General features: G+C 32.7%; 1 protein-coding gene across 1 annotated transcript in view; it reads right to left on the bottom strand.

Annotated features, from left to right (window-relative positions):
* The window catches only part of LOC123616192 (uncharacterized), a 136,081-nt gene that overhangs the window by 68,308 nt on the left and 53,081 nt on the right, over positions 1-14,692 (bottom strand). Inside the window, exons 4-5 of the mRNA XM_074352694.1 lie at positions 3,956-4,133; positions 2,046-2,136 (exon numbers count right to left, since the gene is read on the bottom strand). Coding sequence (XP_074208795.1) covers positions 4,067-4,133 — 67 coding nt within the window. The 3' untranslated portion in view covers positions 2,046-2,136; positions 3,956-4,066. The remainder of the gene's footprint in view (positions 1-2,045; positions 2,137-3,955; positions 4,134-14,692) is intronic.

A 14,692-nucleotide genomic window follows, 5' to 3' on the forward strand; every position in this document is an offset into this window, starting at 1 on the left:
TTCTATTACTATTTTTTTGCCTGTATTTCATTTACTTCTACTATGATCTTTGTTATTTCCTTGCTTCTACTAACCATGAGCTTTTGTTTTCCTTTATGTCTAAGTTTAGAGTTTTAAGATTTTTGTTTGTTTGCTGAAGTAGGCCTCAATGGTTATAAACTTTTTTAGATGTTTATAATATAACCCTGTCCCATGCTCAGCATTAAACTTGAGTGTTTAAAAGTCTGAGACTTGAATTTTTACTAAGGCATATCAAAGTTTAAACAGAAATTGTGGTTTCTTATTCTGATTAGGTATTGTGTGTGAGTATGATACTATTTAGAATACATTTTATTGTCTTTTCAGGAGTTCTACTTTAATAACTGCAGACTGGCACAGTAAATGTTCCAGTTTAAAAACACCACTTGCAGTTTGTTTGGAAGGGGTACAGTAAATTTTAAAACTCTTTTTAAACTTTTGCTCATAGATGCATGAGTGTATTAATAGTATTTCTTAACATTTATCATTTAAAATTTTAATTTATCAAAAAAAAATTATACATCTTACATTTTGTTGAGTGCAGAAAGCCATACTTTAGGAAAGCAAACAGTAGTACCCTGCTGAGAATATTTGATGACATCATTAAATTTCTTTCATTTGCCCTTCAATTTACCACTAGATGAAAAGAGTTAGTATTATTATAGGTATTAAAACTCCAAGATTCTAGGAGATAAGTAGGTTACACTGCAACAAAATTTTTCACAGGCATTAGTCTCACAGTCATGCTTCCAGAGTTTTAAAAAATGTATCAGTGAATGTAAAGGGACCTAGGATGACGAGTTTGATTATTTTGCTTTGAAAGGTTTATTCCTTTAATCCTGAAACTGCTTTCCAATATTTAAAAAAAATTAGGTGAATTTTGTTAGTAATTTTTTAGCTACTCCCAGTCATACTGAATAATTATCTAGGGTTAATTAGGTTATGAGTGCCTGATTATTTTGCTTTTCCATTGGGCAGCCTAAAATGTATACAATTAACTTCTGACTTTGAATCACAAGTGAAAAAAGACTAACACTGGCCAAGAAGAGCTTAATGCAGAAGATGGAGAGCAGAGATACAAACAGTCCCTTACAATTTCAATCCAAGTATCTACTGAATTAGAAAAACCCTCAAAATAGAACACATAAATAAATCAAATTTTTAATTTTCTATTGATTATATGATTACATTTACTCATGCATATAAAGGCATTTAGTTAAGCAACTAATAAAGTAGACTGTAAAGTCTTTAAGTATTCATGTTTTGAAAATAAATGTCATTTGTCCTGGATGCTTCAATTATTTTCTCAAAACTTCAGGCATTTTATTTATGTGTATTTCAATTAGGTCTCAAGCCATTTTATTAAATCAAACTTTCATGTTTGATTTACAATGTATGAATATTTAAGTGAAAAATATTATGCTGAAAACTGACTTTAAAATAACTTTAACAGACGTAACTTGTCACCCAATGGTATGTGGAAATCCCAACAGGAATTTGATTGCAACTTAAAATCTAGAAGGTTGATTGGATTTTATAATTGGTGTTGCATGAACGGAAGTAAAATGATTATGCAGTGTGGTTTAAAGGAAGTCTAAAGTGAAATAAGGGTTAATATTCTTTGCATTTTCTTTTTAAAAGTTTCAAAATTAATATTTCATTGGTATATCATGTATTATTAGAAGCAAACCATTTCTTGAACACAGCAAAAACTCAGTTTTGAACAGCTTCATTATTCTGCCTAGAAATTAAAACTGCTTTCCTGTGTGTTAAAACTACATCAAGTTATTAGGAAGACATATTGTATTTCAGAACCTAGAAAACTTTAATAAAATTGAAATTTTTTTAACACATGAAAAGGTGTGCATTTGGATAAAAATGTTACATTTTGCAATAACAAGTCTTGATTTCCTTTTTTATGTTATGTTTGAATACTGAATTAGACAATGAGAGAGTAACAATGTAATCTGCTCACGATTTTATAATATTGAAGACGTACATGCTAAGATCTGAATTTTAATGCTTACCTAAAAGGCTAATGATCCAGAATTTTGCTCAATTGTTGACTGATGCACTTATATGACTTCTGAGAATTACAACAGATCAGTGAAAAATCCTCTTCAATATTCAGCAATGATGGAATGGATCAATGATGAGAAACCATGTACGAATGTAAGAATCAGAGAAGGTTAATTAAAATGATCAATCTCAAATAATTTTACTTACATGATTATCATCTATCATCCATCTCTGTTACATACACTTAAAAAAATAAAGTCTATCATACTGCATTTTTAAAAATCTTGAGAGTTAATTATAATCCAAAAATATCTATTTAAATGGAAAGTTTATATGTAAAAAATTGTGATATTCTTTGCAATGGTTTAAAGACTAAATCTGTTTTAAACAGGCTAATATAAGCACCCTCTGGCATCAGATCAGCCTTGCGATAATTGCTTCATCATGTGGAATTAGCTAGGTGTCATAAAATATATTGTGTCCACTGACCCAGAACATTTTATATTTTGTATGCTTGTTAGAATGTGCTTGTTACAACTGTGGTTTTAAAGGGAAGAGAATTATTTTTGCCAATTATACATCAGCTATAATATAAGCAACTCTAAGATAGATAAAGGCTGTTTACAACTCTGATGAACTTCACTTCATGTCTGGATGACTGGCATATGTCAATGGTGAGACTGTTTTCTGGAACGTGTGTGTGTGTGTGTGTGTGTGGTTTGTGTGTGTGTGTGTGACAAGATGTAAAAATATGTCAGTTATAAATTTACTAGGGGGAATATATTTGAGACTGGAAGAAAAAACATTGTTATAAAATACATGTAAAAAATATAAAATGAATATATATTTGAATCTTTAAGAATGAGACATTTGGTATCACTAAAAATTTTATTTGTAGGAAAGTTTTTGGGCTAGACTTGGACTAGAGTCAAATAATTTCAAATGCAATATTGTAAGTATCCTTTAAGTTATTATAATTTAAATTATGTTAATATCATTTCCAAAAATAAAATAATAAGACATATATAGAATGTGAATAATATTCAAAATATAATGTTTTATATCATAAATATTGCATGGCTTGCTTTAAATAATTTTAATTAATTTGAATTTCTAAGAACCATGAATTTTAAAAACAAATGCTAAATGTAAAGCAAAAAGCATGCATTAGATGAGATTATTTTGGTTTCATGTCATTTTTTTTCCCGTTATTAATCTCATATTAAATTTCCTCAACTTCCATCAGAAAGTTATTAATAATTGTTATTTTGATACTATATTTGGTGAAAAATTATCCCTTTACAGGCCGTTAGTCTGCCAATTTTTAGAGAGACTGAGTGCCAACAATAGTTAAATGAATATGTGGTTCATTTTTGCATATAATGAAAATCTATCTATCCATACTGATAATCTCCTGTATAATTTCTCACTTCACCACTTATGTTGTTATGAAGGATTAAGTATTAGAAAGAATATTTCAAAATATTTTCTGATTTCCATAATATACAGAATCTCCAAAATTACTCAGAATAACAAAAATCCTACCAAAACTCATTGCTGATTTAACTGAAACTTACAATCTTCTTGTTTTGAAAGTTAAGTAATAAATGTTATATCATATCTGAAACACAAAATTCAGAAAAAAACTTTCATTTTCATCTTATTATTTTCAAATAATTTTCACAGCTTTTTCCTTATACACCCATGCTGTAGATAACTAAGAAATTATAAAGAAGAGGAGAAGGAGATCATGCCATTTGCAACAACATGGATGAACTTTGAGAGATAAGTCAGAGAAACACAAATACTGTATAATAAGTCAAACTCATAAAAACAGAGAGTAGAGTGGTGGTTAGCAGAGGCCGTGGGGTACAAGGACTGTAGGGAACTGGGGTGATGTTGGTCAAAAGGTACAAACCTGCAGTTAGAAGATGAAGAAGTTCCGGAGATCAATGCACAGCACGGGGATTCAACAATTCTGTAGTATATACTGCAAAGTTCTTAAGAGACTGCATCGTAAATGTTCTCATCACAAAACAAAATAGTAAGTATGTGACATGATGGAGGTGTTAGCTAATGCTTCAGCTGCAATCATGCTGTAATATATAAATGCATCAAATGAACACTTTGTGCACCTTAAATTTACTTACTCAATTATTCAGTGTAGAAATGTAAAATGCATCACTGCACTTAACTTTTTAGGGTAGAAAGAAAATCCAAGATTCAACATATTTGGTCTGTATTTAGTTTGCTAGAGCTGCTACAACAAAATTCCACAGAGGAGGTGGCTTAAAGAGCAGAAATTCATTGTCTCACAATTCTGGAGTCTCAAAGTCAGACTGAGGTGCTGGCAGAGTAGGTTTCTTCTGAGGACTCTCCCCTTAGCTTGCAGATGACTATCATCAGTCTTCATATGGTCTTCCCTTTGTGTCCGTCTCAATCTCTTCTCACAAGAACATCAATCACATTGAATTAGGTCTCACCCATATGATTTCATTTTACCTTAATTACCCCTTTAAAGGCCCTGTTCTAAATTCAGTCACATTCTGAGGTACTGGAGGTGAGGTCTTCAACATATGAATTCTGGGGGGACACAGCTCAGTACATCACAAGTGCAGAGGAAGACTTAAACTTTTTCTTAGTACTGAGTCCCAATCCTTTGCAGAACGGAAACTTAAGAGTAAAGACATTTAGAAATAACAGCTTACATTCTTAAAAACACTTACATACAAATGCATATATATTAAATGCATAATTTGAAATAAGAATAAGTGTTTCCATAATAGAAGATTATTGAATAAATATAAATTATGTATCTGTGTGTATTTTTTGTGATCTGTATGTACTAAGGATAAATTAGCATGTTACTGTTTTGAAGTGTTAACTAATAAAATGGATTTGTAAACTTATATAAACATTTTCTAGCTTGTGTTGCCAAACTTAATAAAAAGTTTTCCAGATTCAACTTCAGTAGCCACTGGCAAAAGAAAAAAAAAAAACAAGAGTAGAAACTTCAATAAAGTAAGTCTCTTATGTCAAAAAAATAGCACAGAAAATGGAAATAGATGAGTTTTAAGAATGAAATAAGGGAAAGCTGTGTTACCTATGGCCAGCCAGCTTAATGAATTCTTCTTTGATAAAGCACTGCCCTGGAAAACCATGACAGCAGAATCTATCCTACAGTATACTAAAGCCTGATATTAGTTAATTCTAGCCAGGTTGAATCAATATGCCTATGTAAAGTGAAATTAGATTATGCTGCAAGAAATACTCAGATAATACTAAGGATTACATGCAAAACCAATACCCTGAAACTAAAAAAGCATTTTTGAGAACAGTTAACAGAAAACTATCTAAGTGGATGGATAGACCATATTCTTGTTATTGAAAAAGTATGAAAAGGCAAACTATAGAGAGACAATATTTTAAAAACATAAATATCAAAAAAGGGTCTATATATGGGAGATAAATATATACACACACACATAAAACTGAAATTAAAAAATGAGTAAGAATTGGCAGGCTCTTTCTGAAGTATCCCCAAATGGCAAGTAAATATGTGGAGATATGTTCTAATTCATTAATAATCATGGAAATACAAATTCAAACCTCAACTCAGCATCACTACAGCCCATCAGAGTGGTTAAATGAAAAACATAGACAATACTACATGTTGATGAGAATGTGGTAAAGACAGAATTCTTACACACAGCTGATGTAAGGGCAAGCTGACTTGTACCCTTTAGAAAACTATTTAGCTATTTACTATAGTTAACCAGGACCAAACATCTGCACACCCACTGGTACACTATTTCCACTTCAAGGTGGAAATACAGTCATATGTGCACCAAAACACACGTCGAAGATATTCACAGTAGCACTCACTAATTTTAATGGCCAAAAACATGTAGAAATAAAATCAAATATCCATTGACAGTATTTAGATAAGTGTAATTGAGGTATATTCATACAACTTAATAATGTACAGAAATTAAAATGAGCCAATTAGTGGGAAGGGTATAGCTCAGGGGAGGAGTACGTGCCTAGCACACATGAGGTTCTGGGTTCAGTCCCCAGTACCTCCGCTGAAACAAACAAACAAGCCTAATTACCTCTCCCCCCAAAATTTTTTTTTAAAAATGAGGAAATTATATCCATACACAACAAAGTGGACAGGTATCAAAAACAGCACAAGCAAGAAGCTAGTCATAAAAGAATACAGATGAGATGATTCTTTCTTTCAAAACTTAAATAACAAGTAAAATTCTTAGGAGTCAAGATAGGAGTTATACTTGGAACAGGGGCCTGGAAGGAGGACTACAAGGGGACTTCGAGGGTGTGTTTATGTCCTATCTTTTAATCTGTGTGTTGGCTTTATGGATTTATTCAATATGGCAGAACCTGAGTGCAGGATTTTGTTTTTTTATATTTATTACATTTACTTTATAACTGGAAGTTTGTACCACTTAATTCCCCCACTTACTCCTTTGTATATGTTATTAATAATTAAAATGTATGAAACAAACATGATGTAGCATTGAAATTGGCTTATCTAAGGAATCAGTTTATAGATGCTCATTTTAATATTCTGTGCATTTTTGAAATACTTCATAATAAATTAATGGATAAATAAAAAAGTTAGATTTGGCTTAGTTATCTATCGTAAGTCAAAAAATGTATCTGCTGCATTTTTCTGCAGTTCAGTTAAACAACAAAAGACTCTTTCCCTACTAAAATGTTTTAATACAGAAACTTTTCTATCACTCAGAATTATGTATCTTTAAGTTTACACAGACACCATGGAATGAAAAATATTTTTAAATGGTCACAGAAGGCATAAAAACACAGTTACTATGGGGATGGTGGTGGCTCACAAATTGTACTTATTGTTCAAATGTCTGTGAAGTTACAGTTAACTGCATCAGTTTTTCAGCTGGTACTAAACTTTCGCTCCCTACACCAAGATCAAAACCTGGATATGCTCTCTATCTTATGTAACAGTAGTTCTATTTTCTCCTGAAAGCAGCTTATGCAATTTAGAATTAAAAGTGCCTCGGAACTTATCAAAACATAAAACTTGAAGCTATATTTATGCTCCAACAATAACTCTGAATAAAATGTTTCTTTAACCTCAAACCTCTGAATAACTTTGATGTAAATTTCCCCATTTCCATTATTTTTCTGCTTTTCAGGATCAACTTTGAAAGTGAGTTTAATTGTGTTCTAGCATGTACCTTCAATCTAGTCCAGATTAAAACTGATACACGTATATACAAATGAGTGCTGCATGTGCATGTATGCATCTGTATCCACCTCCCTACCAACCTGTCTGCATGTCATACTTCCAAAATTAGCATTGTTTCACTTTGTTTGGTCATATCTATTTTGAAATGTCTAATAAAACTAAAAGAATGTGAAATTTTAAAATGTACCAAGAGATATATTTTGTAAAATTTTAAGATAATTTATCAACATTTCTTATGCTATTTTTTTCTATTTATATTACATACTTAGTTCAGAATTCCACCATCTCTGTGGTTAAAAAAAAAAAGTTGGCAATAATCACCTGAATCATCTTCCTATTTCCAAACTTAACCCATCAAATCCACTATCCACCTGTCTATCAGAAGTTATCTTTTTAAGGAAAATTTATTCTTTGATTAATATAATCATTGTCCCATTAGATAAAAGTCCGAAGTCCCTTCCATAACACAGAAAATCTACCACTCATTTACAGCCTCAGCTTACCTGTTTTCTTCTTGCTTAATCATCAACAACAAAACTTTCTCATTTATACAATCTTGTTTCATTCTTCATTGTCTTCCTTTATGCTGCCTACATGAATCACCATATTCCTTTTACCCTAGTTTTTATCTTTCATTTTATCCTTAAGTTGTTACCTGTTTGTAGGGAGTCTAGCTATATCCAATCCTCACATTTGTTGCAAATACATACGTCACTCAGCTCAGATTGCCTCTCATCTGTTCCCCATACTACCATACATTTCTATGTACTTATTTATCTGTTTCCATCATTAGATTATAAACAATTTAAAGAAAGATAGCTAATTTATATATATCTCAGGCATTAAATATACAAATAAGTATATTGACATGCATACATATGTATGCATATACATATATATGCACATATATGATGTATGTGTATATATAACTGAACATAAATGCATATTTATGTCTATATGAATATATAATTTTAAATGTTTCACCATTAATATGTGATGGCTTTATTCCCCATGTAAATGCCACTGAGAAAACCGAGCTCATTAATCTGTCTCTGTTTAACCATTTAATAATTATAAAGCATAGGTTTGAATCCAAGGATACCTGAATGAAAGCTAATGCCCATTTCATAATGTTACATGTTTCTAATTGATGTATCAGAATTAAATTAGGTGAACAGTCATAAGATAAACAGATCAGTATCATATTTTAAACAAGGCACTTGTTTTTCAACTTTTTTCTCTGAAATCATTTTTGTACAAAATATTATAAATCCTAAAAAATTATTAAGCATGTTATTATGCATACTTTAAATTATTTACATTGACACATAATTATGAAATTTTCAAATAATATCCATAATCTTAGTGAAATCCATTACATAGTCACTAAAGAGTTCAAACATATTATTCAAACTGAGTAAAATTAGAAATAGAGAAGTAGACGATTTCTAAACATTAAAGTCATTGTTTGACTTTAAAATTTTTCTACATTTGATTTATACATGCATGAATGAAGCAATCAATTCATGTACCCCAAATTATACCAGAGTTACTGTAAAACATTTACTATTTGTGAAAGGAACTAAATTAACTCTTCTTTATATTGACATCCATTACATCATCAGATTTTCCTCCATATGCATAAAATATAATTTTGTGTCATAAATCTAGAGGCATCCAAAAATACGAACCCAGATATAACATCCTACTTATGCAAACAGTGCATCTGCTTTTGTATGAGGAGGCCAAATTCTATTCCCAATTAGACTCAGACATCCCTAACACAGTAAAGATGAAATCAGTCAAAACCAAATTCTATTAGAAACATTTAAAATCTTAATATATTCATACAATATCATTATGTATAACCTGCTCAGGGAGTCACTTCAAATTTCCCAGGGTATTTGGATGTTAAATCATATTTTCACAACCCAATACCCACTGTCCCCAACAAAAATATGTTTCCTTTGCATTTTAATCAGTATCATCATTATTATTTCTCAAACTATTTTACATTCTCATATTAACAATTTATTTTCTGGTTAATATTGAATTTTCCCAATAGGCACCTATAACAAGAGGTTAAGACAAGGGTTAAGATTACATTTTTCTTAGATTTAAATATTATATAGAAATATTTTTCTTTATAAGGAATACTGCTTGTACAGCATGCTTTTAATTGTATGAATAACACATATGACTTAAACATAAATAATGCTTTATAGTTTCAAAAATGTGTTTACATAACTTATTAAAAAGTGTGGCTCCAGGCCCAAACCCTACGTGTGATCTCTCAAGCCTGACCACAGACAACCACAAGACTTCACCTGGCAAGTCTCAAAGGGGGAAGCCGCCCTCCTCACACCAGACTTAGTGCACATTCCAGTTTTCTGGAGGGAGATGCAGCCAAGGACCCGGTGCCACTCGCCTCCTCCAAGTCCCTCCCTCCTTGGCCAGCCATGCTCAAAAGCCTGGCTCTATTCCCAGCCCAGGTGCCTTCATTCAAAGGCTTCCTGGTGGAGGGGATGGAAGTTTAAGCTAAAGTACTTTTCAGGGGCTCCTGCTTAGACCTCCTTTGGAATGAGAGCCTTGGCTAAGATCCTTCTCCCTCGAACTCAGTACTTTTCCACTCCTAGCCCTTCCCCTTCTCCTGAAACCCAACCCCTTGGGTCCGTACAATATCCGGAGTCTTGCTCAAGGCTCCTCAGCAGTGAGACGATCACCCCTCTTGTGCTCAATGTCCTCTGACTGACACTCCCAATGCCAGTCCAGGGGAAAAATGGGACATTCCTGCCTCTCTTTTTTGGCTTCCTGCTTACACTACTGCATTAAATGAATAGGCTTGATTCTTATTTTCAGTTTGGCTTCTTGTCCTAATCAACCACCTTCACAACCAGCAGCTCAAAGAGAGGTCATCACCTATCAATTCTCATATATCAAACAGAAACTCTGATACTTATTTAGACGATTATGTGCTTTAAATATGTCATGGTTTTCTGAATTCTGCCAATGCCATTTAAAATCTGTTAAATGTATACAGCTACTAGGTTTGTGCTGTACTACTTCTGAATTTAATTATCTATATATCTAATAAGAACTCAGTGATATTAAGTAGCACATTATTCACAGGAGAAACAAATTCTAATACGTTGGCCATGGATAGAGTTCAATACACAAGTAATGATCTCCAGAATATATAATTTATGTAACAATTACTGATGCTGATTTCTCTTTAAAGAGTGATTTGTATTTTATTCTAAAGATGTTTCTAAGCCTATCTATTGCAATTGTTTTTTCTCCTAAGGGGATGATGCCCTTGCATCAATATCAGTGACCAGATATTCATTATATATAATCTGAAATGATGAGGTGGGGGAAGAGCCTGTAATTAGGAGGATTCATGACAAGGGGTTCTCTTCCATTTCCCACTAGGGTGCCCTGCCACATACTGTCTCCAGTGTTTTAGATCACTGATAAAATAAAAACAAAATAATCAACAACAAAAAGAAATGAACATCAAGCACTCTGTACCCCTTCTCAAAAGTATACTTTTTAAGTATGTATTTTGTATAGTAATATATTTCTTGCTTCCAAACTTAAAATTCATCAAACAACACACTGTGAAGGTCTACTTTCCATTCTTGTGCCCAAAATAATTAGTCTGGCATCTAAAGGCAGGTAAAAAACAGTATCTTGAAGAAAATTCTGAAAGTACTGTATGCATATTCAATACAACATATGTACTCTTTTTTTCTGGTTTTTGAACACTAAAAAATAGCACTATAGTATTAACAATATTCAGTCATTTGCTTTCTTATATATTTTCCATATATTTATGCCTATCTGAGTAGTCAATTCATATCAGTGCATAGACACATTCCTCATGCATATTTCAGCCACACAGAAGCTTTACTGACATGCCATAACTTAAATTTACCCAGCGATAAATGCATGAGCATCTTGTTTCAATATTATTTTGCCATAATGGTGCAATCAATGATAGTGCAATAAAGAACCCTGCATATATTATTTTTGTCTTTACAAATATATCTGCAGAATCAACTCCCTGAATGAAAATTACCAGGGAAAATGATTTTAGAATGGCATCTTTGAAAAATATAATTATAAAGTGATTTGCAATCAATTACTTAATGTCTCTGTCAACCACTAGAATATTAGCTCTGTAGCTCTGTCTTCTCTGATAAAATGTAGTGCCACTCCAAAGCATGATGCACTGTTTTGCATCGTGTCATTGTTGTTACTGAATGAATTCTATGGACTTTATGAAATGCCACATTACTTATCTAATAGCTGTCTATATATCCACTGGCTTCTCCTTTTCATTTTTTTGTTGTTGTTTTCTGGATCATGTTCAAATACCTACACGTATTTGTCAGGGTGCTCCATGCACTCATCTATACTTGTCTAAATAATCCCATCCGACCCCTTGTTTTTCCATACCACACTGCAGCCTCCCGCACACATATCTTCAGCACAGATCTTTAGATGCCCGTGTTAAACACCATTCATAGATGCTTGAGAACATCCCAGGTTTCAGTGCATCACACCACCATCCACCCACTCTGCTGCAAATGCCAGAACGCACTCCTAAATATGCATGTCTAGCGCAAAATTCTCTTGTAGCTAGACTATTCACTAGGCTCTTAACTTTTCTTGAATCTTGTTCCCCTAAAACCCATTCTCCCCGTGGCAGACACAGTGATCACTCACCACTCTAACTCTGGTACTGTCACTTCTCTTCTTTGAGGCCTAGAGTGGCTCTCATTGCCTCTGCTTTCCTCTCATGTGTCATCCACTCTTCTTCTTGATCATCATTCTTTAAGTTTCAGGCACAATGGGCACATTTACATTCCACATTCATTTATCAAATGATTACCAAATAACTACTATATGCCAATCTTTACTTTCAATGATGGGAATATTGCTGATATAAAGCAAAGGGGTCAAAGGCAGAAACTTCCAGTTAAAAGCATGTAAGTCATAGGGATTTAACATACAGTATGCTGAATATAGTTAACAACACTATATTATGTATTTGAAAGTTGCTAAGAAACTACATCTTAAAAGTTCTCACTCATCACAACAAAAAACATCTATGTTTGGTGATGAGGGTAGCTATAAACAATGTGGTGATTATTTCATAATATATACAAATAATAAGTCATTATGTTATATATGTGAAATTAATACCATGTCAATTATATCCCAAAGATTTTTTAAAAAGGAACAAAATCTGTTTTTATAATCCTTGATTACTTTTGGAGAAAAACAGGAAATGAAACTAATATACAAATAAATACACAATATGGCAAGTGACAGAAAGTCTAAGAGTGAAGGAAAAAATAGGTTAACGTTAAGGGTCATAAAGTGATGAGAGATACAGTATTTTTAATCGGGTTGCAAGTGAAAACCACAGATATAACTGAGAAACAGCACAGCAGGATGAAAGAGGAGCAGATACAAAGGACCTGAGGCAGGAACATTTCTGATTCACTGAAGAAAAGTATGACCAGGGCAGCCAGAATGGTATCGGTGAGTGAGCTAGAGGAAGAAACTGAGGGGAAGATTATGTAGAGCCTTATTTGATATGAAAGTTCTTTAGCTTTTATTCTGAGAGTAGAACCACAGACACATGACATGACCTAACTTCAGTTTTGGAAAGATCACTCTCAGGGGAATGTGGAAAATATAATGGAGGGATACGGAAACAAACATAAAAGGAAGGAGATTTTTTAGAGTCCAGTGCAAAAATCTAAGTGAAAATAATGGTGCTTTGAACACAGGCTAAGCACTGGACTTATTCCAAAGTTACCTGATTCAGAATGCATTTCAAACTCGATTTACTAAAGAATTTCATGTGAAAGATGAAATAGAGGCGTCTAAGATGGAATTGTGCTTTTTGTGTGTTTTTGTTTTGGCTTGAGCATTTAGAAGAGACAACAAACTGACCAGATTTAGAACAAGCAACTATGAGGGGGTGCATTCATTCCTTGTTCACAGGTCAGTTATGTGAAGTGGACTCAGAAAGGGGGAAAAAGCAGCAGCAGCAGCCAGTGAGGGTGGAGAATGGAGTAAGAAAATACTTCAAAAAGGGAATGATCAGCACTGTCAGATGTTGCCAATAGCTCAGGAAGATGAGGAAAAATGAACGACTACTGGATTAGGCAATGTAGAGGTCTACGCTGACCTTGAGAACTGCAAGCCTGTGAAATCATGAGCAAATCAGCCTGATTAAAGTGTGTTCAATGTGCAATTAGGGGCGTGCAAATGAAGACAGGGTACACAGACAACTCTTCCCAGGTTTTCAGTGTAAAAGAAAAAAAAAACATGGTAGTTCCTATAGTAATGTGAGGTCAAGAAAATTTGTTTTAAATTAGATGGGGCTACTACAGCACATTTGGATAATAATGGGAATGATCCAGTAGGAAGTGAAATTTTTTAAAATGATGTGACACTACAAGAGAGATGCCAGATGCAATCAAGAATGGATGCACTTCCAGGGTACTTTTAGTTCTTTCTGGTTTTGCTTTGTGTGTTTTGAAGTTCTGTTTTTAAGTGTATAAATATTTAAGACTTTTATTTCTCATTGGTGAACTGACTCTCTTATCAATATGTAATATTGTCCTTCATCCCTGGTAATTTCTTTTGCTTAAGATCTCCTTCTGATATTAATATAGCCACATTTTCTTTGATTAGTTTTTTGCATGACATGACTTTTTCCATCCTTTTAACCTTATACTCTCTATATCATTATTTTTGAAGTGAGTGTCTTATAGACAGCATATAGTTGGGTTATGTTTTCTTAATGCATTCTGGCAATCCACATCTTTTAACAGGTGTTTTAAAATAATTTACACAAATGTAGTTATTGATTGATTTGGACTACTATTTTTTTTGATATTTGTGTTCTTTCTTTTTTGTTTGTTTCACTTGTTCTCTTTTATTTTGGGTTATCTGAATATTATGTTCCAGTTAATTTATCATTTGTAATTTTGACTATATCTCTTTGTATAATTTTTAGTTGTTATCCTCGGACTTAAAATGCATACTTAAATTTTCACAGGCTACTTAAAATCAGTATTTTTATACTTTAAGTGAAATTACATACACACATATATATAAACTATTCTCCTCTAGAGTTCTTAAAACATGCTTAGCAATTGAAATGTTTGTGTATATAATATATAGATAGATAGATAAAATGCATTGCACACAATGACTTATATATTTATCATTTCTATTGTTCATCCTTCCTTCCCGATGTTCCAGTGTTCTAGGTTTCCTTCTGATAACATTTCCTCTCTGTCTGAAGAACTAACTTTAGCAACAATTTTAAGGCAGATTTCCTGGCTTTAAATTCTTAGTTTTTCTTCATCTGAGAATCTCTTT

The sequence above is a fragment of the Camelus bactrianus genome, chromosome 2 (genome assembly GCF_048773025.1).
Source record: "Camelus bactrianus isolate YW-2024 breed Bactrian camel chromosome 2, ASM4877302v1, whole genome shotgun sequence".
Lineage (NCBI taxonomy): Eukaryota > Metazoa > Chordata > Mammalia > Artiodactyla > Camelidae > Camelus > Camelus bactrianus.